This window comes from Callorhinchus milii, unplaced genomic scaffold (genome assembly GCF_018977255.1).
Source record: "Callorhinchus milii isolate IMCB2004 unplaced genomic scaffold, IMCB_Cmil_1.0 Scaffold27, whole genome shotgun sequence".
Taxonomy (NCBI): Eukaryota; Metazoa; Chordata; class Chondrichthyes; order Chimaeriformes; family Callorhinchidae; genus Callorhinchus; species Callorhinchus milii.
The window spans coordinates 3,666,004-3,687,462 of record NW_024704768.1 but is presented as its reverse complement, the minus strand read 5'-3'; the positions used below and the strand labels follow the sequence as shown (position 1 = coordinate 3,687,462).

The 21,459-nt window shown below is 54.2% G+C and overlaps 2 protein-coding genes across 4 annotated transcripts in view; one reads left to right on the top strand and one right to left on the bottom strand.

The window, feature by feature from the left end:
- Nucleotides 1-9,974, bottom strand: part of LOC103191066 (signal transducer and activator of transcription 1-alpha/beta-like) — a 32,208-nt gene extending 22,234 nt beyond the window's left edge. Inside the window, exon 1 of one of the 2 annotated variants that reach the window (XM_042344243.1) lies at nt 9,955-9,974. The gene's annotated coding sequence lies outside the window, so the exon portion shown is untranslated. Of the gene's footprint in view, nt 1-1,670; nt 1,743-9,954 lie in introns of those variants that run through there. The other variant, XM_042344244.1, reaches the window with a different exon arrangement.
- Nucleotides 238-19,527, top strand: LOC103172273 (unconventional myosin-Ib). 2 transcript variants are annotated; one of them, XM_042344239.1, is made up of 29 exons: nt 238-348; nt 908-1,034; nt 1,750-1,865; nt 3,206-3,300; nt 4,182-4,286; nt 4,833-4,879; nt 5,711-5,774; nt 6,044-6,142; nt 6,505-6,608; nt 7,184-7,322; nt 7,829-7,947; nt 8,158-8,244; nt 8,806-8,871; nt 9,021-9,125; nt 10,219-10,281; nt 11,076-11,276; nt 12,097-12,323; nt 13,032-13,232; nt 13,545-13,638; nt 14,057-14,206; nt 14,805-14,873; nt 15,263-15,349; nt 15,638-15,712; nt 16,245-16,379; nt 16,958-17,064; nt 17,457-17,589; nt 17,874-18,026; nt 18,563-18,678; nt 18,999-19,527. In XM_042344239.1, exons 2-29 carry the CDS (start codon nt 915-917, stop codon nt 19,120-19,122), a joined length of 3,201 nt encoding a protein of 1,066 aa, XP_042200173.1. In that variant the 5' UTR covers nt 238-348; nt 908-914; the 3' UTR covers nt 19,123-19,527. The 2 variants fall into 2 exon arrangements, with proteins under 2 accessions (XP_042200173.1, XP_042200174.1); XM_042344240.1 differs by lacking the exon at nt 15,263-15,349.
- Nucleotides 19,528-21,459: the final 1,932 nt, after the last annotated feature.

Below are 21,459 nucleotides of genomic sequence, written 5' to 3'. Positions count from 1 at the left end.
GTTATGTTATGTAATAAGTCGCTATTTCAAAAGCAAAGTTAATTACATTATTACATGAAATACTTTTAAGGCACAAAACTTCCTTGAACAAGTTGGTGCCCTGTTCCTTTAAGGCCAGAGTTCCTGGTGACTTTGTGCACCTGAGATTTTATGGGAAGGCTGGGCGCCCTTTGGACGATTATTTTTAGACGCAGTTTAAATATTGGCTCTTTGAGGGACTCATTCACTTCCTGAATGCAGCCGAGGGAGCCAGAGTCCGAGAGCTTTCAGCAAACCTAGGGCAGAAACCTTTGGCCGTCGATCACTGGGGGGAACAAAGCCAACAGATTCCATCATCACGACAACAAGGTGAGGACCCTGAGCCCCATCACTGGGGACCAATCTGGAGTCCTGTAGCTCAGCGGTTAGAGCACTCGCCTCGCAAGAGAGAGGACCTGGGTTCGATTCCCGGGCAGGACGAAACGTTGGGCAAGTTTCCTTCACACGCCTCTGTTTACCTAGATGTAAGTAGGAACTTGGTTGCTAATCGATTGCGGATCGCTTTTCCGGGGGTAATAATTCCTTCAAAAAAAAAAAAAAATTTGGTCAGTCCACAACTGTTTGTGGGGACGCTGCTGTGCGCAATTGGCTTCCAGGTTTCACCCACAAAATATACAGTCAATTCACTTTATGTGTATCCTGCGAAGCGATTTGAGGTGTCTCGAAGGCATGATAAGGCGCTGTATCAAATGCAAGCATTATTATTATTATAGTCATAGAATCCTACGGTACAAAAGGAGGCCATTCAGTCTTTGAAAGAGTTATACAACGATGCCCCCTTGTTCTGGATTTCCCCCACCCATCACAGTGTGATGTGGATCCTTCCCCTCTGCATATCCCTTCACAACTGCTCCCTTTTCGTCGCCAGTGTCAACATGGACCCCTCACTGCTCGGCGAGACCACCGGGGTGGGAGACATGGTGCTGCTCGACCCGCTGACCGAAGACTCGTTACTCTCCAACCTCAAGAAGCGGTTCAACAAGAATGAAATCTACGTGAGTATCTGAGGTCACGTGGAGACCCTGACAATATGAAACTCTCTCCCTCACCACCATCACTACACTGGAGGGTTAACCTAGACCGTGAGCTTAAAGTCCACAACCACATCAGGACATATGTGCAAGTGCCTGCCAGGAAGGTGAACTGGATGGACCTTGGTCTTTTCCTCGTCTAACATTTCTTATGTTCTTATTCCCAGAGGCTAGAGTGGGAGGGCCTTCGAGGATTGACTCATTGAGTCCTGTAGCATAGTGGTTAGAGCCCTCGCCTCTCAAGCGAGAGGTCCCGGGTTCGATTCCCAGACAGGTCGGGGCGAAACCTTAGATAAGTTTCCTTTCTCCGCACACACACACACACATGCCTCTGTTTACCGAGCAGTAAGTAGGAACCCGATTGTTAGTCGAATGGAAGATTGCTTTCTGGGGGTATTAATCCCTCAAAAAAAAAGGCGGTCACTCAATCCACGACTGTTTGTAGGGGACGCTGCTGTGCGCAATTGGTTGCCGCGTTTCGCCCACAAAATACGCAGTCAATTCACTTTGCAGCCTGTTCTGTGAAGCCCTTTGAGACGTCTCGAAGACGTGAAAGACCCCGTATCAAACACAAGGATTATTATTGTTGTTGTCACCTACCAGTAGCTGCTGACAGGAGCTGCAGTTCCAAGAGCCCTGGTGACACTGATACGAAAGTCTGTATCTTCTCTCCGCACAGACCTACATCGGAAATGTAGTTGTATCAATCAACCCGTACCAGTCGCTGCCCATCTACACGCCGGAGATGATCGCAGAGTACCGCAAATGTAACCTGTACGAGCTCAGACCCCACATGTGAGTCGCACGTAGAAACGCACATCCTTGCCCTGTCACAACCACAACAACTTGCATTTACACAGCGCCCAGTGTCTCGGGGCGCTTACGGGTGGCCGAGCCTTGGTGTCGAGCCGGGTGGAGCGAGGGAGGGAGGGAGGGAGGGAGGGAAGAGGTGACTGTAAGCACAAAAAGAAAGGCGGAGGTGAGTTCGATGTTCACCAGCAGCAGTCAGCCTTTACTTATCACTTGCCACTGCTTAGGCTACCCTCGGTCTTTACCTTGGCACCAGGTTGGTTAGTGCTGCCCTGCGTAGCCCTCCCAAGTGTGGGGGTGTGGGGGGTGTGTGGGCGAGAGGGCAGATCAGAGGTTACCATCCGCTGAGGGTGGGGGGGGGCAACATCTCTGCAATAAAGTGTCTCGCACTTTACTTCGAAAACAACATCCCCTCCCCCTACTTTGGTCTTTAACCTCTATAAAGCTTATCAGTCGCCCGCAGAAAGTCCTGGATCCTTCCTTCCTTGCATTTCACACGGAGCTTTTCACGTCTGTAAATATACCGTCAGGTGGAATGAATGTATATTTGTAAGGAAAAAGGAGTGTTCCGAGCGCACCCTGAAATTCAACAGAGTTGAGGAAACATTTCCTCACTCAGAGGGCAGTGAACTTATGGAATTCGCTCTCCCAGAAGGCTGTAGATGCTCAGTCCCTGAACATCTTCAAGGCTGAGACTGATAGATTTTTATTGGGGAATATGGGGATAGGGCAGGTAATTAGAGTTAGGTCCGAAGATCAGCCATGATCTTATCGAATGGCGGGGCACAGGCTCGAGGGGCCAAATGGCCCACTCCTGCTCCTAATTCCTATGTTCTTATGTTCGATAAAGACCCATTCTCTGCATTAACTGGGACCCGACCCATTGCGTTAAACAAAACAGCGCAGAAATCAACACGTTTCCTTACTCCACACGCTTCTGTTTACCCGGCAGTAAGTAGGCACCCGGTTGTTGGCCAATTGACGGACCGCTTTTCCGAGGGCAATAATCCCATCACTCAATCCACGGCTGTTTGTGGGGACGCTGCTGTACGCAATCGGCTGCCGCATTTCGCTCCCACAAAATACACAGTCACCACACTTTACAGTATATTCGTCTAGAAGACGTGAAAAGCGCTATAGCAAATGCAAGGATAATTATTATTATTCGGGCATCTTCCTCGGAGTCTCTCTCGCTCTGCTTTGTGTCTGTGTGCGTCTCTCTCTCTGTGCGTCTCTCTCTCTCTCTCTCTCTCTCTCTCTATGTGCGTCTCTGTGTGTGTGTATCTCTCACTCCCTGTTTAACCGTGTGTTTTTTAACGTCACAGCTACGCCATTGTGGACGATGCATACCGATCGCTGCAGGAAAGAGACAGGGACCAATGCATTCTCATCACCGGGGAGAGCGGATCAGGAAAGACAGGTAGGTTCTGTTCACCCCCACTCCCCCTCTCCGACCTCCTCACTCCCCAATCCACCCCCCCACCCCGGCACCTTTGCCCACAAAGCACACAGTCAGTCAGTTCACAACGCGGCGTGTTCCGGGCAGAAGCTTTGAGAGGCCTTGAAGACGTGATAAGGCGGTGTATAAAATGCAAGGCTTATTATTATTATTATTATTATTATACGGGACATCCTCGCTCTAAGTAAGAGCTATACGCCTGCTGCACTGAAGATCTCTCCCTGGATATTCAGCCTCAGGGAGGCGAAAGGCTTTGGGAGATGGTGCATTTTAGTTTATCTCTTCATTTCTGCCTGCTCGAGAAACCGAAAGTTTACAATGCAAACTTTAACCCCGGGAGACAGCTTGGTGTTGACCCAGCAGCAGCCGTAGCCGTAGCCGTTCTGGGCCACTTTCCTCTTAATGACTAACGGGCTGATAATCACCTAGCGACTGCCGAAGGGACAGCTCATACCTTGTAACTCCGTTCCAGGTTCGGTCGAAACTCCATCTGATAAGTGTCCCGACCGCACCCCACAGCCTGCCTCCTGCCCACAACCCCCCCCCCCCCCTCCCCACCCCACCCTACCCCACGCACGACTGTCAAGCGCTCCGAGACGCTATCCCAGTGTGTGGGGGCAGTGCGAACACAAGCTGCTGTTGTCGCGTTTCGCCCACAATACTCCACAGTCACTACACTTTACAGTGTATCCTGTGAAGCGCTTTGAGACGACTAACGACGCGATAAAGCGTTGCATCAAATGCAAGGATTATTATTATTATCGTCACTGATGCTAACGAATGCTCTCTCTCTCTCTTTCCGCCCCCCCCCCCCACTCCCACCACCGCCCCCCCCGCCCTAGAGGCCAGTAAGCTTGTGATGTCTTACGTTGCCGCCGTTTGTGGTAAAGGAGAAGAGGTCACAAAAGTAAAAGAACAACTGCTTCAGTCTAACCCTGTGCTGGAAGGTACGCTCCTCCCCCAACCCCAGCCCCCCCACCCCAGCCCCCACCCCCCCAGCCCCAGCTCGCTCACTCGCTTTCCCCAAATGATTGGGGGACTTGTACTCTCCTCACATCGGACACTCGCATTCGGACATGCTCACTCTACCTGAACCCTCAATCTTCCCTGCAGCAATCCCAACCGCCATGCCCCCCCGCCCCATCCCCCGGATAAAATTGCTCGTGCACTTCACGGCTGCTTATCCCCTTGTCTACGGTCACCATCGGCCTTCAGCCTCTCTGCCCCCACCCTTTGGAACTCCGTGTCCCAGTCCCTCCTCCGCGACCCACTCATTTGCCTCTTTCAAGACCCGTCTCAAGACCTTCCTCTTCGACCGCGCCTTCGGTCACCCTCCTACCCCTTTACCCTCCCTGCCCTTCACTCCTCCTGATCCCCCCAACCCCCAACTCGGGTCCAAAGCCCTGACTGTCCATCGCCTTTCGACTTCCCCCTGACGTGAGAGGCGCTGTGTAACTGTCATGCGTTGTTGTTGTTATTAATCCCTCTCTCAGCCTTCGGAAACGCAAAGACCATCCGGAATGACAACTCTTCCAGATTCGTACGTATTTTCCAAGTTGTTTTTCTGATTCCCGGCTTATCCGGGCCTCTGTTATTTGGGAATGTCTCTGTTTTTTTTAAGCCAGCCGGGTGGGTGTCTGATACTCACGGAAACCCTTCACCGTTACTTAAGAGTCTCCAAACCAAGCTGAGAATTCCATGCCTCCCACCTACACATGGGAAACCCAGAGATAGATGGTTGGAAAAGAAGGCGCTCTCTCTCTCTCTCTCCCTGGAGGGACGCATCCTGCTTACCTAATTCCGGAGAGTATTAGGCATAGGTTGGCGAGAGCCAAGGCTGGGGGGCGCGGGGGGGCCCAGAGTGTGCGTTGGGTTAACTGCTCAGAGCCCCTAACAGTGGCGGAGCCTGACTCCGAGCCAGGGGGAAGGAGGGAGGAGATGACTGTAAGCCCGGTCGAAGAGAAAGGTCCTCAGTCGCGATCTAAAAGATAGGAAGGAGTGGGGCAGAGCGGAGGGATTGGGGGAAGAGTCTTCCAAAGCTTTGGGGGTATAGTGGTTGAAACCGCAGCCACCGATGGTGGAGAGGAGGGGACGAGGGACAAGCAGGAGGCCAGAGATCGAGAGAGAGAGAGAGAGAGAGAGGAGAGAGAGAGAGAGAGCAGCTCAGAAAGGATGGAACACATAGTCACCACACTCGGCAGCAACTCCCAGCAAACGAGATGCTCTTATCGAATGTGAGGCTTAATTTGATCGTCATTAGCTCTGGGAGGGGTGCTACGTAAATGCAAGTTGATGTTTTTGTTCTTATTATTATGTTATAAATCTCTCATGGATATTCCCATCTCCTGTCTCTGTGCCTCCCGAACTCCAGGGCAAATACATGGACATCGAGTTCGACTTCAAGGGCGATCCTCTGGGCGGAGTTATCAACAACTGTGAGTGACAATCACTCCCCCACCCCTCCAATTCACATTTTCAAGACTGAGGTGGAGAGTTGCTCGTCAGGTCAGGGGATCAAGGGATAGGGGGCAAACTTGGGTAATTTGAGTTGAGCTACAGATCAGCCATGATCTAATAGCATGGTGGAACAGGCTCGAGGGGCTGAATGGCCTCCTCCTGTTCCTATGATAGAAGGTACTGGGAGTTAGCGAGATGGAGAGAGGAGGAGAGGGCAAAGTCTGACTGGTGTCTGTTTTGCTCACAGATCTCCTGGAGAAATCCCGGGTGGTCAAACGCTCAAGAGGGGAGAGGAACTTCCACATCTTCTACCAGCTGTTGGCCGGAGGCTCTTCAAAATCCCTGAGTGAGTAACCTCGCCTCAACCTTGACCCTCCGCCTCGGTCCCTACCTCGCCTCCGTCAAGGCCCGTCTCAAGACCCTCCTCTTCGACTGCGCCCTCCTTCGGTCACCCTCCTACCTCCAACCCTCCCCGCCCTCCACCCCTCCTGATCCCAACCCCCAGCTTGAGTCCAAATCCCTGACTGTCCAAGGCCTTGGAATGTCCTCCCAATGTGAAAGACGCTGTGAAAATTTAATTTGCTCTTGTTGTTGTTGTTGCTGATGCCCCTGTCTCACCCCCAAACCTTGACCCTGCCTAAACCGAACCTGTGGACAACTCAAGGATTAACACCCCCCACCCCCCTCTCTCCCTCACCCTCTCCATAGGGAATCTCAAGCTAGACAAGGACTTCACCAAGTACTCGTATCTCACCACCGAGGCTGTTACCTTGAGTGGGATGGATGATGCCTCCAATTTTAAGGCCGTCAAAGTAAGTGAGTTGGGGGGTGAGGTGGGGGGTGGGGGGGCACAGAGATGTAATGGGGGAGGTGGTGGGGGGAAAGGGCGGAGATGTGACAGCCTAAAGCCACTCGAGCAGGGAGTTACTTTGAAGTGCAGTGACTGGCCAGCTCAAGTCAGGCTTGCCAGGACTCACCGTCCACCCTTTCTCCCCCCGTGCCCCCCTCTTGCGTTGCTTGGTTCAAGAGCCGTCTGAAGACCTCTCCACCTTCGGTTACCCTCCTACACCCCAACCCTTCCTGCCCTCGACTCCTCCTGATCCTGACCCCCCCTCCCAGCTCAGGTCCAAATCCCTGACTGTCCAGCCATAGCCCTGTGACGTCCTCCCGACGTGAAAGGAGCTGTGGAAACGTAATTTGTTGTTGTTGTTAGACTTCCCTCTCCTCCCGTATACCCCGTTCCCTTAAGTCCAGTTACCTGCCTTTGCCCCCATATCCCTTAATACTCTGACCTAACAAATATTTATCCACCTCAGTCTTGACCCTCTGGGATGCTGCCCGCTCTGAGGGATGGACGCCGTATCAATGCAAGTTGTTGTCGTTGCAGGAGGCCATGAAGGTGATTGGCTTCAGGCGGCAGGAAGTGAAATCGGTGATGGAGGCCGTCACTGTGGTGATGAAGCTCGGCAACATCCAGCTACAGGCGGACAGTGGGACTGAGAGGTGCTACATCAAGGACGGCAAAGGTGAGCGGGGTGGGTGGGGGGTTGGGAAGAGGGGGTGAGACATTAAACTTCACTCCCCGTCTGTGCTCTGTTCAGGTGGACGTTAAAGATCCCACAGCACTATTCGAAAAGAAAAGGGAGTTGTCCCCCTCCCCACCTCTCTCTCTCTCTCCCTCCCAGTGTCCTGGATGACAATCCCCCAAATAAAATTGGTCGCTCTCACTCAACGGCTAGTCGATTGGCGGATAATAATCCCTCACCCCACCACCCCCCACCCAAATAAAATGTGGTCACGCAATTCCGTGACTGTTTGTGGGGACGCTGCTGCGCGCAATTGGCTGCTGTGTTTCACCCACAAGATACACAGTCACTACACTTTGCTGTGAAGCGCTTTGAGACGTCTCGAAGGCGTGAAAAGGCGCCGTGTCAAATGCGAGGATTATTATTGTTATATTATTATAACCCGTCGTCATGTCCCATGTCTGAAATCTCCCCCCCACCGGCCCCTCGTGTTCTCTACTCCACAGCGCTGGCAGAGATCTGTGACCTGATCGGCTTGGAACAGAAGATTCTTGAACGCGCCCTCTGCTTCCGCACGGTGGAGGCGAAGAGTGACAAAGTCTCCACCTCACTGAACGCAGCTCAGGTAAGACCCCGGGGCGGTGAGCGGGAGGTGGGGGAAATGAGGAGTAACAGCGGACTGCAGTTACTTTCAGGCCGTTGACAGGACTTTGTGGACACCCGGAAGCTACAGAGCTCAGGGGGGTTGGGGGAGAAGGGAGGGGAATGGGCGGGGGGGGGGGGGGGTAGGTTTTGGGGGAGATGCATGTCTCTGAGCTGAGTTTTTGTTCCCCAGGCTTACTTTGCTCGCGACGCTCTGGCAAAAAATCTGTACAACCGTTTATTCAACTGGCTGATAAAGCGCATCAATGAGAGCATCCAGGTAATGACACCTCCCTCACCACCACCACACACACACACACACACCCCTCACTAATCCTAGTGAAGACCCGTAGCGTAGTGGTCAGAGCGCTGGGGGTCAGGGCGAAACCTCTAGTCAAGTTTCCTTACTCCACGCGCCCGCCTCTGGTGACCCGGCTGTAAGCCGGAACCCGGCTGATGGCCGATTGGCAAATAGCTTTCCGGGGGTTAGAATCACTTCAAAAAGATAAGTAAAAATTTGTTCGCTCAACCCACGACTGTTTGTGGGACACGGTTTCCCCCACAGAACACAGTCAATTAAATTTAACAGTATATTCTGCGAAGGGCTTTGAGGCGTCTCAACGATGTGATAAAGCGTTGTATCAAATGCAAGGATTACAAGGACAAAATTACCTTTATATAGCGCCTTTCACGTCGGGAGGACGTCCCAAGGCGTTGGATTATTATTGTTATAACACCCCCCTACCCACCACACACACACACACACATAGACACACACACACAGATAATACACACACAGACACACACACAGTTCACTAATGATCTGCTTTGGTCTTCACAGGTGAAAGCGCAGGTAGAGCACAAGGTGATGGGGGTACTGGATATCTACGGATTTGAGATCATTGAGGTAGGTTTTGCGTACACATGCACACAGTCCGAACCCGCGCGCACAACACATACACGCGCACAGCGTGCGTACGCAGGGCTGTTTTGTGGGGGGGGGGGGGAGATTGGCTGCACGGCTGCTCGGCTGACCTGTCGCATTCCTCGCCGCAGCACAACAGCTTCGAGCAGCTGGTGATCAATTACTGCAACGAGAAGCTGCAGCAAGTCTTCATCGAGCTGACACTGAAGGAGGAGCAGGAGGAGTACGTGAGGGAGGTGAGCACTCGCCCACACCCCCCCACCCCACACCCCCCAACCCCACCCCAGGGCGTCATCACCCGGTCACATACCCTGGGACCTAACCCTAAGTTAGGGTCAGTATCGGGGCTCCTGTGTTTGGAGTTCTCGTCAAGCAATTAGACCCGGGCGGCCAGGGTGAAATCCCTTACTCCGCACCCTTACGCCTCCTCCCTTTCCTCCTTCAAGGCCGGTCTCAAGACCTTTCTCTTTGACCTTCAGCCTTCAGCTCCTCTCTCGACTCTCTCCCCACTCCTCGCTCCCTCCCTCCCCTCACCCTGACCATGTCCCCCCTCCTCGCTCCCTCCCTTCCCTCCCCTCACCCTGACCATTTCCCCGTCGCTCGGGCCCTGACCCAACTGTACAGCGCCTTGGGACGTCCTCCCGACGTGAAAGGCGCTCAATAAATGGAATGTTGTTGTTGTTGTTGTTTGCCCAGCAGTAGTTAGGCACCCAGTCGTTAGTCAACTGGAGTCGGACAGATCGTTTTCTGGGGGTAATAATCCCTTCCCCCCCCCCCCAAATATGTGGTCACTCACTATGCACTACTGTTTGTATCACACGGCTGCGCGCAATTGGCTGCCACGTTTCGCCCGCACAGTCACTACACTTTACGAAATGTAGACTGCAAAGCGCTTTGAGACGTCTCAATGTATCAAATGCAAAGATTATTATTATTATTATTATTATTATTATTATTATGCCCTGGGACCTAACCCTGGGGCTGCAATACATCTGCAATCAGACAGTCTCCTCAAATTCCCCCCCATCCCCCAGACAGCCACGAGGAATCAAACATATTATTTACCTTCTCTCGTTCTCTCTCTCTTTCTCTCTCTCGTCTTCTCTCTCTCTCTCTCTCTCTCTCTCTCTCGTCTTCTCTCTCTCGTCTTCTCTCTCTCGTCTTCTCTCTCTCTCGTCTTCTCTCTCTCTCGTCTTCTCTCTCTCGTCTTCTCTCTCTCTCGTCTTCTCTCTCTCTCGTCTTCTCTCTCTCTCGTCTTCTCTCTCTCGTCTTCTCTCTCTCGTCTTCTCTCTCTCTCTCGTTCTCTCTCTCTCCCTCTCTGTCTGTCAGGGCATCAAGTGGACCCAGGTTGAATATTTTGATAACACCATCATCTGTGACCTGATCGAAAATGTAAGTCGTTTAAGATTTTTTTAAAAAAAAAACTTTTGCGAATGACTTCCCTCTTTTCCCGGCGGCAAAAATGGAGCGTAGTGGTTAGCGAGCGAGAGGACCCGGGGTCGGCTCCCGGCCGGACAGGGCCTGAAAGGCTTAGTTTCCTTATTCCACACACACCCACACACACACACACACACATACACCCACACCCACGCGCACACACCCACACACGCACAGGTTTAGTTTCCTTACTCTGCGCACACATACACACGTCTCTGTTTACTGAGCAGGAAGTAGGAGCCCGGTTTGTTAAGTCGATTGGTGGATCGCTTGTCCCCAATTGTCAGACTGTCCCCTGTGTGTGTGTATGTGTGTGTGTGTGTGTGTGTGAGACTGTCCGGGTGACCCTGTGTGTGTGACTGTTCCTCTGTGTGTGTGTGTGTGTGTGTGAGACTGTCCGGGTGACCCTGTGTGTGTGACTGTCCCTCTGTGTGTGTGTGTGTGTGTATGTGTGACCCTGTGTGTCTGACTGTCCCTCTGTGTGTGTGTGTGAGACTGTCCGGGTGACCCTGTGTGTGTGACTGTCCCTCTGTGTGTGTGTGTGTGTGTGTGTGTGAGACTGTCCCTCTGTGTGTGGTGTGTGTGTGTGTGAGACTGTCCCTCTGTGTGTGTGTGTGTGTGTGTGTGAGACTGTCCCTCTGTGTGTGTGTGTGTGTGTGTGACTGTCCCTCTGTGTGTGTGTGTGTGTGTGTGACTGTCCCTGTGTGTGTGTGTGTGTGTGTGACCCTGTGTGTCCCCTGTGTGTGTAGGGGCGGCGGGGGGTGTTGGCGATGCTGGACGAGGAGTGCCTGAGACCGGGGAAGGCGACAGACGGCAGTTTCCTGCACAAACTGAACCAGATTTGCCGCGATCACCGTCACTACGAGAGCCGAGAAACCCAGAGCCAGAGATTCATCAGCGACTCCTCACTGACTGACCACTACTTCCGTGTCCAGCACTATGCCGGCAAGGTAGCCCCTCCCTCAGCAATGTAGCCCCTCCCCTGGCAGTGTAGCCCCTCCCTCAGCAATGTAGCCCCTCCCTCAGCAATGTAGCCCCTCCCTCAGCAATGTAGCCCCTCCCCTGGCAGTGTAGCCCCTCCCTCAGCAATGTAGCCCCTCCCTCAGCAATGTAGCCCCTCCCTCGGCAATGTAGCCCCTCCCTCGGCAATGTAGCCCCTCCCTCGGCACTGTAGCCCCTCCCTCGGCAATGTAGCCCCTCCCTCGGCAATGTAGCCCCTCCCTCGGCAATGTAGCCCCTCCCTCGGCAATGTAGCCCCTCCCTCGGCAATGTAGCCCCTCCCTTGGCAATGTAGCCCCTCCCCTGGCAGTGTAGCCCCTCCCCCGGCAGTGCAGCCCCGGCAGTACCCCTCCCCCGGCAGTGCAGCCCCGGGCAATATACCCCCTCCCCGTCAATGTAGCCCCTCCTCCTGACAAGCTAACCCTCTCCCCTCAAGCCCTTTGCCCCCCCCTCCCCCCCCCACATCTCTCTTTGAATTCCACTTCAAAACCATGCCGCTGATCGCACCAACACTCAGCGTCTGACCGCCCCCCCACCCCCCCCACCCCCCCCGTCGCCCTACACCACCGTAATAGCGCTCCGAGACGCTAACTGCTGCTAACATGCCACACGTTAGCACATGACACCTTTGGCAAAATGGCTGGAAGTGGCTTTCCCAGGACCATGTCCCGTTCCTGCGCAAGGAAGAGGGGAGACCGTGTGTTTTACGGGTATAATCTTGACCTCTGTCTCCCCCTTCCCCCTCCCTCCCCCCCCTCACCCCTCACCCAGGTGACGTATAACATCATCGGGTTCATGGACAAGAATAATGACCTGCTGTACCGGGACCTCTCGCAGGCCATGTGGCAAGCCCAACAGACCCTCATCAAGTCCCTCTTCCCCGAGGGGAACCCTAGCAAAGTCTCCCTGAAGCGGCCGCCCACGGCCGGCAGCCAGTTTAAAGCCTCCGTCGCGATCCTCATGAAGAACCTCCTCGCCAAAAACCCCAACTACATCAGGTACCGATCGATTTGTGTACCAGAGGACACATGGTCTGCGATTGAAGGGTGCGGGGGGTGGGGGGGGGGGGAGAGAGGGGGCGAGAGGAGAGGTAAATTCAGAACCAAACACTATTTCAGTGAGACGAACAGTGAACCTGTGGAACAGGCTCCCGAGGGAGACATTTGCTGATTCCTTCAAACACAGATTAGGGATCTTTTTTCTTGGAGGGAGGGAAATAACTTGATGGGATTACTCTACGGAGGTAGTTCGGGGACATGGGCGCAAGCGACTGCCGGGAAGGTGGGAGACGAACCAGATGGGCTTCGGTTTTCTCACAGAGTCTCAGTCGCTCGGGCTCTTGTCTCGGAGCGGAGTCAGAAGGTGGTGGGTTCACTGTTGGGACTTGGAATCACCTTGTCCAAACTGACCCAGAGCTGGAAGGATGGGGGGGGGGGTGGGGGGGGGGGGCGCGTAGTTTACAATCTATTCAGTGAAACGGTTTGGGAAGTCTCGACGACGTGATTAGGCGATCTATCAAATGCGAGGATTATTATTATCATTATTATTGAGCCTCAGTCTCTCTGACTCTCTGTCTCTCTCTCTGTGCCTCTCTGTCTGTCTCACTCTCTGCCGCTCTCTCTCTCTCTCTCCTCTTCTCTCTCTCTGTCACTCTATCTCTCTCTCCGCCTCACTCTCTGTGTCACTCTCTCTCCCCCCCCACACAGGTGCATAAAACCCAATGAGACCAAGAAGCGGGGGGTGTTTGAGGAGGGGTTGGTGGGGACACAGGTGAGGTACTTGGGGCTGATGGAGAACGTGCGAGTGCGTCGAGCTGGCTATGCTTACCGTCAGCTGTACGAGCCGTGCCTCCGCCGCTACAAGATGATGTGTAAAAGGACATGGCCCAACTGGAAGGGAAACGATAGGTAAGAAAATGGAGCCCTGTAGCGCGGCGGTTAGAGCCCTCGCCTCGCAAGCGAGAGGACCCGGGTTCGATTCCCGGCCGACAAGTTTCCTTACTCCACACGCGAGCCTCTGCTTTTCCTAACGGTGAGTAGAAACACGACTGTTTGTGGGACACTCCTGTGCGCAATTGTCTGCCGTGTTTTGCCCACAAAACGCACAGACACTACACTACGCTTTGGTGTTTATTCTGCGAAGCGCTGTGAGACGACGTGACAAGGCGCTGGATCAAATGCGAGGATTATTATTATTATTATTTTTTATTATTATCCCAGGGATGGAGTAAAAGCGCTTCTGAGTGAATTAAATATCCCGCCGGAAGAATACAGATTTGGCCAGACTAAGATCTTCATCAGAACCCCGCAGACAGTGAGTATTCAACAGAGATCTCTGCCCCGCGACCGGCACGACTCCCTCTGCTCCACGTCCCCCGCCCGACCCGCCCCAGTCAGGCCTTCAGCCTCTCTGCCCCCACCTTTTGGAATTCCATCCCACATTCCCTACACCTCGCTCCCCCCCCACTTGCCTCCTTTAAGGCACGTCTCAAGACTCTCCTCTTCGACCGCGTCTTAGATCGATTTCTGCTAGAAAATAATATTTAGGGGGATGGGGGGGGGAGGGGGACACACGCGGTTTGGGGACACGACAGGGCAAGCGACTGCCAGGATGGAGGGTGGAAGGCGAACTAGATGGATCTCGGTCTTCTTTTCGCCAGCCGATTCTTATGTTCTTATGAGATATCTGCACCACTCACCTGTGTCTCTCTGACGCGCTTCCCTCTCTACAGCTCTTTGACCTGGAAGCTCGGAGGAGGAAGAGGATGGGGGAGCTGGCGACCATGATTCAGAAGACATTCCGCGGCTGGACATGTCGCAAGCACTTCCTGCTGATGAAGAAGAGTCAGGTCACCATCGCAGCCTGGTCCAGGCGTCACATGGTAAGTGTGTTCCCCTGGGGCCTGGGACCCACGGCAAAGGAAAACTAATCCACTTTTCGGGCGGACGTCAAAGAGCTTGTGGGCGCAATTCACACTAAGAGAGACGGGGGAGTTCCCGGCTGTGTGGAGGGGCTGTCGCGTTTCGCTTGCAAAACACACAGTCACTTTACAGTGTTCATTCCGTCGTGGAGTCCCGTAGAGTGGTGGTTAGAGCGCTCGCCTCACAAGCGAGAGGGCAAGGGGTTGACTCCCTGGCGGTGCGAAACCTTAAGTCAAGTTCCCTTACTCCACACACCCGCCTCTGTTTACCAGCAGTTAAGCAGGAACCCCCGCTTGTTGGTCGATTGACAGATCGCTTTCCGGGGGTAATGATCCTTGCCCCCAAAAATGTGGTCACTCAATCCACGACTGTTTGTGGGGGGGACGCTGCTGTGTGCAATTGGCTGCCGGGTTCCGCCCACCAAATACACAGTCACTCCACTGTGCAGTATATTTTGTGAAGAGATGTGATGAGGCGCTGTATCAGATGCAAGGATTGTTATTAATATTATCTTCTCTTCTCTCCCCCCCCCCCACCCTCCCACATACACACATACAGCAAATGAAGAAATACCAGAACATGAGGAGGGCAGCTATCGTGATTCAGACCTGGATCAGAGTTTGGCGCGTGAGTGAGGCAGGGGGTGGGTAGGTGGGGGGGTGGGATGTGGGTAGGCAGAGGGGTGGGGGGGGTGGTTTTGAGGGGGAGATAGAGGGTTAATCCTGGCTGGTTGCTGAACTGCATTGCTGATTGCAATGCGGGGTGGGGGGGGGTGCGAGGAGTGAGGAAGGTCAAGGATCGGGGGAGACAAAGGTCATGAGCAAAGTCTTGAGAGTTGACGGAGAGGGAGAGAGGTGGGGGGTGGGGGGAGGGGGGGGGGGGGCGAGGGTTGCATTTGGCCCCAGAACCAGGGGATGGGGAGGAGGGGGTGGGGAAGGAAGGAAGGAGGGAGGAGGGGTCCCACGAAGCCCGTTGTCCAAGGTCCCGGCTTCTGACGTTGGCGTCTCTCTCCCCAGGCCCGACGGCAGCTGAGAGACCTGAAGGACCGGAAGCACGAGGCGCAGGCCGTCAGCTTGATTGCCGCCGGTTGGCACGGTTACCAGGTAACCGAAGGGGGTGGGGGCGCGGAGGGGGGGGTGGGGGAGGTGGAGTGACCGGGCCACAGAGTGGTGGGTGTTAAGAGGAGCGTTGGAAAGGAGGGAGGAATCTTGGACAACATTCTGGGGGCAGTGTTTGCTTAACATTGGACTAGAATATTGCCCCTACCCCCCACACAGGCTCTTCTCCTCTGCCACCCCCATCGCCTGCCAAGCCACTGATGTCAGTCACTAACACCTCCCATCCTCTCTCTTTCTCTCTCTCTCTCCACCCCCCCCACCGCTACCCTCCAGGTGCGTAAACAATACAGGAAATACTTCAAGAGCGACGCTGTGAAGAAGATCTGTCACTTCATCATCACCAGAATAGTGAGTGGTTTCTCTCCCCCCTCTACCAACCCCCACTCCACCACACACACGCCAGAGCAGTGGCGTCCGTAAGGGAGGGAGGAGGAGGAGAAGAGAGGCAGGAAGAGATGGAGGGATCGAGGGACGAGTGGATGAATGGATGGACTGAGGAGTAGATAGAGGAATAGAGCACTCCGGGACGCTACCCTGCGTGAAGGGCGCTATATAAACTAAAGTTGTTGTAGGGGTTGGAGGGAGGAGGGGAAGAAGGGAATGGAGGGATAGAGGATGGAGGGATGCAGGGAGGACGAGATGAAGGGATGGAGGGACGAGTGGATGGAGCGATAGAAGGAAGGGGATGGGTGGGGGGTAGAGGAAGGACAGATAGAGAGATGGCGGAATGGAAAGTGGAGCAACAGAGGGAGGAGGACTTGAAGGGATGGAGGGAGAGGGCGGAGAGAATTGTCAGGGAAGGATGGAGGAAAGGTTTGGGTACCAGTTCACACAATATTAACGAGTGATATTAATCAGAAGCCAATTTTCTTGCCCGAAGATCCAGAAATACTTACTGACCCTGAGGAATTCGCTGCCCCCGATGTCGCCCATCGATAGAACATGGCCGCCACCAAGGTACCACTTCCTGGTGTCCACTCACCGACACCTGCACAGCATCTTCCAGGCCTGGAAGGTAAGGCCTGGGGGAGGAGGGGAGGGGGGGTGTCCGGGGTGGCGAGAGAGCGGCTGGGTGGTCGGGGAGGAGGGCGGTATTTACTATATAATAATAACAACCCTTGCATTTGACACGGCGCCTTATCACGTCTTCGAGACGTCTCAAAGCGCTTCACAGGATACGCCGCAAAGTGGAGTGACTACATTTTGTGGGCGAAACGTCTATATATATATATATTAACAATATTATATACTGTGCATAGGAATAGGCCATTCAGCCCCTCGAGCCTGGTCCCTGATCTATTAGAATCCTTGCTTTTTTCCAACTGTATTCTGTTGAGAGTACAGGGTTTTATCTTTAACTCATCGGTTGAAATACTTGGTGGCTGTGCTGTTTGGTTAATTAACATTGTTCCGAGCGAAGCCATATTATTACACGGTGTCGCCACCACAGCTCCTCTGCGGGGCGGGAACGGCATTTCTGCTAACCTCGGACGCCTCTTAAGTCGGACAAAGCGTCCGTCCTCCAATGGGTCCGACTTAATAGGCTTCCACCGTATAATAAACATGTCTCCCCCCCCACACCTCCCATTACAGTGCAAGAAATACAGGGAGAATTTGCCCAAGCAGCGGAAAGTTGATCTGGAAGTGAAGCTACATGCCAGCCAGCTCTTCAAGGACAAGAAGTCGGCATACCCGTCCAGGTAAAGCTTCTCCCCTCGCCCCACGCAAGTGTCACATCGTATGCGCTCCCCCCCGGGACCTGGGAGACCCCCGCAACAAGGGGCATTAATTTCAAAACCCTCCTTGCCCTTTTCGGGTGGATGTTAAGAGATCCCGCGAAATAATAATAATAATAATCCTTGCATTTGATACAGCGCCTTATCACGTCTTCGAGGCATCTCAAAGCGTGTGGAGTAAGGAAACTTGCCCAACGTTTCGCCCTGACCCGGCCGGGAATTGAACCAAGGTTCCTCTCGCTTGCCGGGCTACATTTCTCCCTTCCCTCCTGTTCCCATCCCACTGGCCTCCCCCTCGCCACGTGTCCCAGGCCTGACCTGCTGCTCTCTCTCTCTCTCTCTCTGCCTGTCCACAGTGTGAGGATACCATTCCAGGGTCAGTACCTACAGCCGCAGCAAAGCTCCAAATACCAGAAGCTACTGAGCAGCATGGAGGGCCAACCTCTGCTCCTGGACACCATCACCAAGATCAACAGGAAGGACGGCAAGGTGTGGGGGTGGACGGGGGGGACGGGGAGTGGCATATGGGTGAGGGGAGGAGGGTGAGGGGCGGGGGAAGGAAAGAAAAAAACGGGAGAAAGATTAATGCTCCTCGTGTTTGGTTCGGTGCCTGTAAGCAAGTTTGAAGAGGAAGATCTTCGGGTGCGATCTGGAAAAGGAGAGAGGGGGTAAAGCGGAGGGATTGGGGGGGGGGGGGGAGCGAGAGAGAGAGAGTTTCGGAGGTCGGTGGCTGAAGGCTCTCCAGAGGCTCACGGACTCTCTCTACGTTCTAGAATTCTCCGCGGATCCTGCTGATGACCACCGGCTACTTGGCGCTGGCTGACCCCAAGTCGCCGCAGATTAAAACTCTGCTCAAAGTGGAGGAGATCAGCAGCCTGTCTGTCTCTACCCGTGGAGACGGTGTCCTCGCCCTGCACCTCACCCAGGTCAGCGCGCGGGGGAGAGAGGCGTGCCGGGGCAGGGGCATGGGGGGTGGAGAGTGGGGGGGGGGTGGGGGGTTTAGAGAGGGGAGTGGAGAGAGAAAGGGGGGGGGCAGAGAGAAGGGGGGAGAGAGCGCGGCGCGGTGGGGGGGGGGGTGAGAGAGGGGCTAGAGGGAACGAGAGAGGGGGGAGAGGGCAGATAGTGGGGGGGTGCAGAGGGGAGGAAAGAGAGGGGGAAAGAGAGAGGGGCGAGGGGGCAGATAGTGGGGGGGGTGTAGAGGGGAGGAAAGAGAAGGGGGGAAAGAGAGAGTGAGTAGAGGGAGAGAGAGAGGGAGAGAGAGAGGAGGAAGAAAGTGGGGGAGAGAAAAAGATAGGGGTGTAAGTGAGGGGGCGGGGAGAGGCAGACAGAGAGAGAGAGGGGAGGGGAGAGGCAGACAGAGAGAGAGAGAGGGGAGGGGAGAAGGGGAAGGGATAGGGGAGGGATGAGAGAGAGAGAGAGAGAGATCTATCGGTCTGACTGATTTCCCCGTCTATCCGCCCAGAACTGCGCGATGGGAAAGAAAGGAGATTTCCTGCTGAGCAGTGACCACCTGGTGGAGTTGGTGACAAAGCTTCACCGCAGCTCAGGCCACGCGATATCCCTGCACATCACCGACCAGTACGTGGCGCGCGTACACACACACACACACACCTCCCTCGTGTAACACGCGCTCTCTCTTCTCGTGTAACGCACGCGCTCTCTCTCTCTCTCCTCGTGTAATGCACGCGCGCTCTATCTCTCCTCGTGTAACGCGCGCGCTCTCGCCTCGCGTAACGCGCGCGCTCTCGCCTCGTGTAACGCGCGCGCTCTCGCCTCGTGTAACGCGCACTCCTCGTGTAACGCGCGCACTCTCTCCTCGTGTAATACTCACACTCTCTCCTCGTGTGATCCGGACACTCTCTCCTCATGTAACGCGCACTCTCTCTCCTCGAGCGCAGGATGTCGATGAAATTCGGGCAGAACGCCGTCAGCATCACCTTCGTCGCCGCCAACGGGAAAAACGGCGTCAGCACCACTTGCAAGAAGCGAAGCAGCCGGGCATTCGAGATGCAAGTTCCCTGACCATCTCCCCACCCCCCGACCGTCCTCCCCACCCCACCCTGACAGTCTCTCCCCACCCCTTGAACATCCCTCCCCATACTGACCACCTTCCCCCACGTTAACAGCCTCTCTTTCCAACACACTGACCGTCTTTCCCACCGTTCCCCCCTTGACCACATACCCCAATCCTGACTCCCCGTCTATCTGTCCCCTAACCATCTCTCTCCCCACATTCTACCCGGAATGGAAACTGTGATGTTTTGGGCTCAGGAATGAAGAGGACAATCCACCCGGACAATCCTTTTTATATTTATTTTCGGATTGCGCATTAAATACCAATCAGGTTTGCAAATACAGTGTCAATGATAACAGTGATCTCTTAAGTGCATAAATATAATTGCTTTAATAAAATGAGCTTCAACTCTGGCCTGGGCTCTCACTGTGTGTATGTATATCTATTACATACACTGTGTGTATGCCTCTAGTGTGTGTGTGTGCATATGTCTCACTGTCTGTGTGTGTGTGCCTCTGTTTGTGTATGTCGAGGTGCGTGTGTGTGTGTGTCTCACTGTGTCTCTGTATGTGTGTATATGTCTCACTGTGTGTGTACGTGTGCGTATATGTCTCACTGGGTCTGTGTGTGTGTCTCACGGTGTGCGTACGTGTGTCTCTGTGCGTATACGTCTCACTGTGTCTGTGTATATGTCTCACTGTGTGTGTGTGTGTCTCAGTGTGCGTGTGTCTCACTGTGTGTGTGTCTCAGTGTGTGCGCGTGTGTCTCACTGTGTGCGCGTGTGTCTCACTGTGTGTGTCTCAGTGTGCGTGTCTCACTGTGTGCGTGTGTCTCACTGTGTGCGTGTGTCTCACTGTGTGTGTGTGTCTCACTGTGTGCGCGTGTGTCTCACTGTGTGTGTCTCAGTGTGCGTGTGTCTCACTGTGTGCGTGTGTCTCACTGTGTGTGTCTCAGTGTGCGTGTGTCTCAGTGTGTGCGTGTGTCTCACTGTGTGCGTGTGTCTCACTGTGTGTGTCTCACTGTGCGCGTGTGTCTCAGTCTGTGTGTGTCTCAGTGTGCGTGTGTCTCACTGTGTGTGTGTCTCAGTGTGTGCGTGTGTCTCACTGTGTGCGTGTGTCTCACTGTGTGCGTGTGCGTGTCTCACTGTGTGTCCGAAACACTGACTGTCCAGCGCCTTGGGACGTCCTCCCGACGTGAGAGGCGGTTTACAAACGTAGCCTTGGTGTTGTTGTTGTGTTGGCGTTGTTGTTGTTGTCGGTCTCACCGTCCTACATCCGATGGGGTGGGGGGGGCGGGCGGGGGTCTGATTCTCCAGCCAGGTTGCGTTTACCCCAGCAGCGGCCACTGGGCGGAGACAGAGAGCCTGGTTTCAGGGGCAGGAGGCCATCCAGCCCATCCAGCCAGTTCCACCCCGTTCATCAGAGAGATTAACAACACAGAAGAAGGGTTATTTGGCCCATTGTGTCGGTCTCTCTGAGTGACCAATCCATTCAGTCCCATTTACCTGCCCCCCCCCCCCCCCCCACAACCCCTATTAAATGACTCAATTTACACGGCTTCCTCTCGAAAGCCAACATGGAACCTGCCTTGACCACTGCCCCCCGGCAGACCATTGGTCCGTGAACTGATCTTTTACTTCCATTCCTCCTCCCCCACCCTCCTTGCCTTCCCTGCACACGCTCTTTAACATACACAGTCACTACACCTCCTGTGAAGCGACTCAACGAAGGCGAAAGGCGCCGTCTGTATCAAACGTAAGGATTATTATTATTCCCGACTTCTCGGAGCACGGGCGAAAGGATAAAGACAACGCAAGACTCACGTTACGGCGGAATCCTCCTGCCCCCCAGCCCAGGCACGCTGAGGTCAACCGCGTGTCGCTGACCCCAAAAGGAAGCTAACATTACAAGTTTGGTACAGTGTAATAGTGAATATTGGTGACTGTGTAATGATGATTGTGGGTTTAACAACAACCACCACCAATGGCTCGGGGGCATTACCTTGCATGAGGGGTGTTATATAAATGGGGAATGTAAAGGAGGCAATAATAGTGTAATGGGGCTTGTAATGGTGGCAGTAATAGTGCAATGGGGATTGTAATGGTGACAGCGGGGCACAGTGGGAATGTAAATGGTGGGGGGGGTGTTGTAATGGAGGCAGTGGGGCGCGGTGGGAATTGTAACAGTGGGTGGGGGGGACTGTAATGGTGGGGGGGGATTGTAAGAGACAGCGTGGCGTGGTGGGGCATTGTAACAGTGGGGGGGTGGGATTGTAATGGAGACAGCGGGGTGCAGTGGGGGACTGTCACGGTGGGGCGGGGTATTGTAACGGTGGGTGGGGGGGTT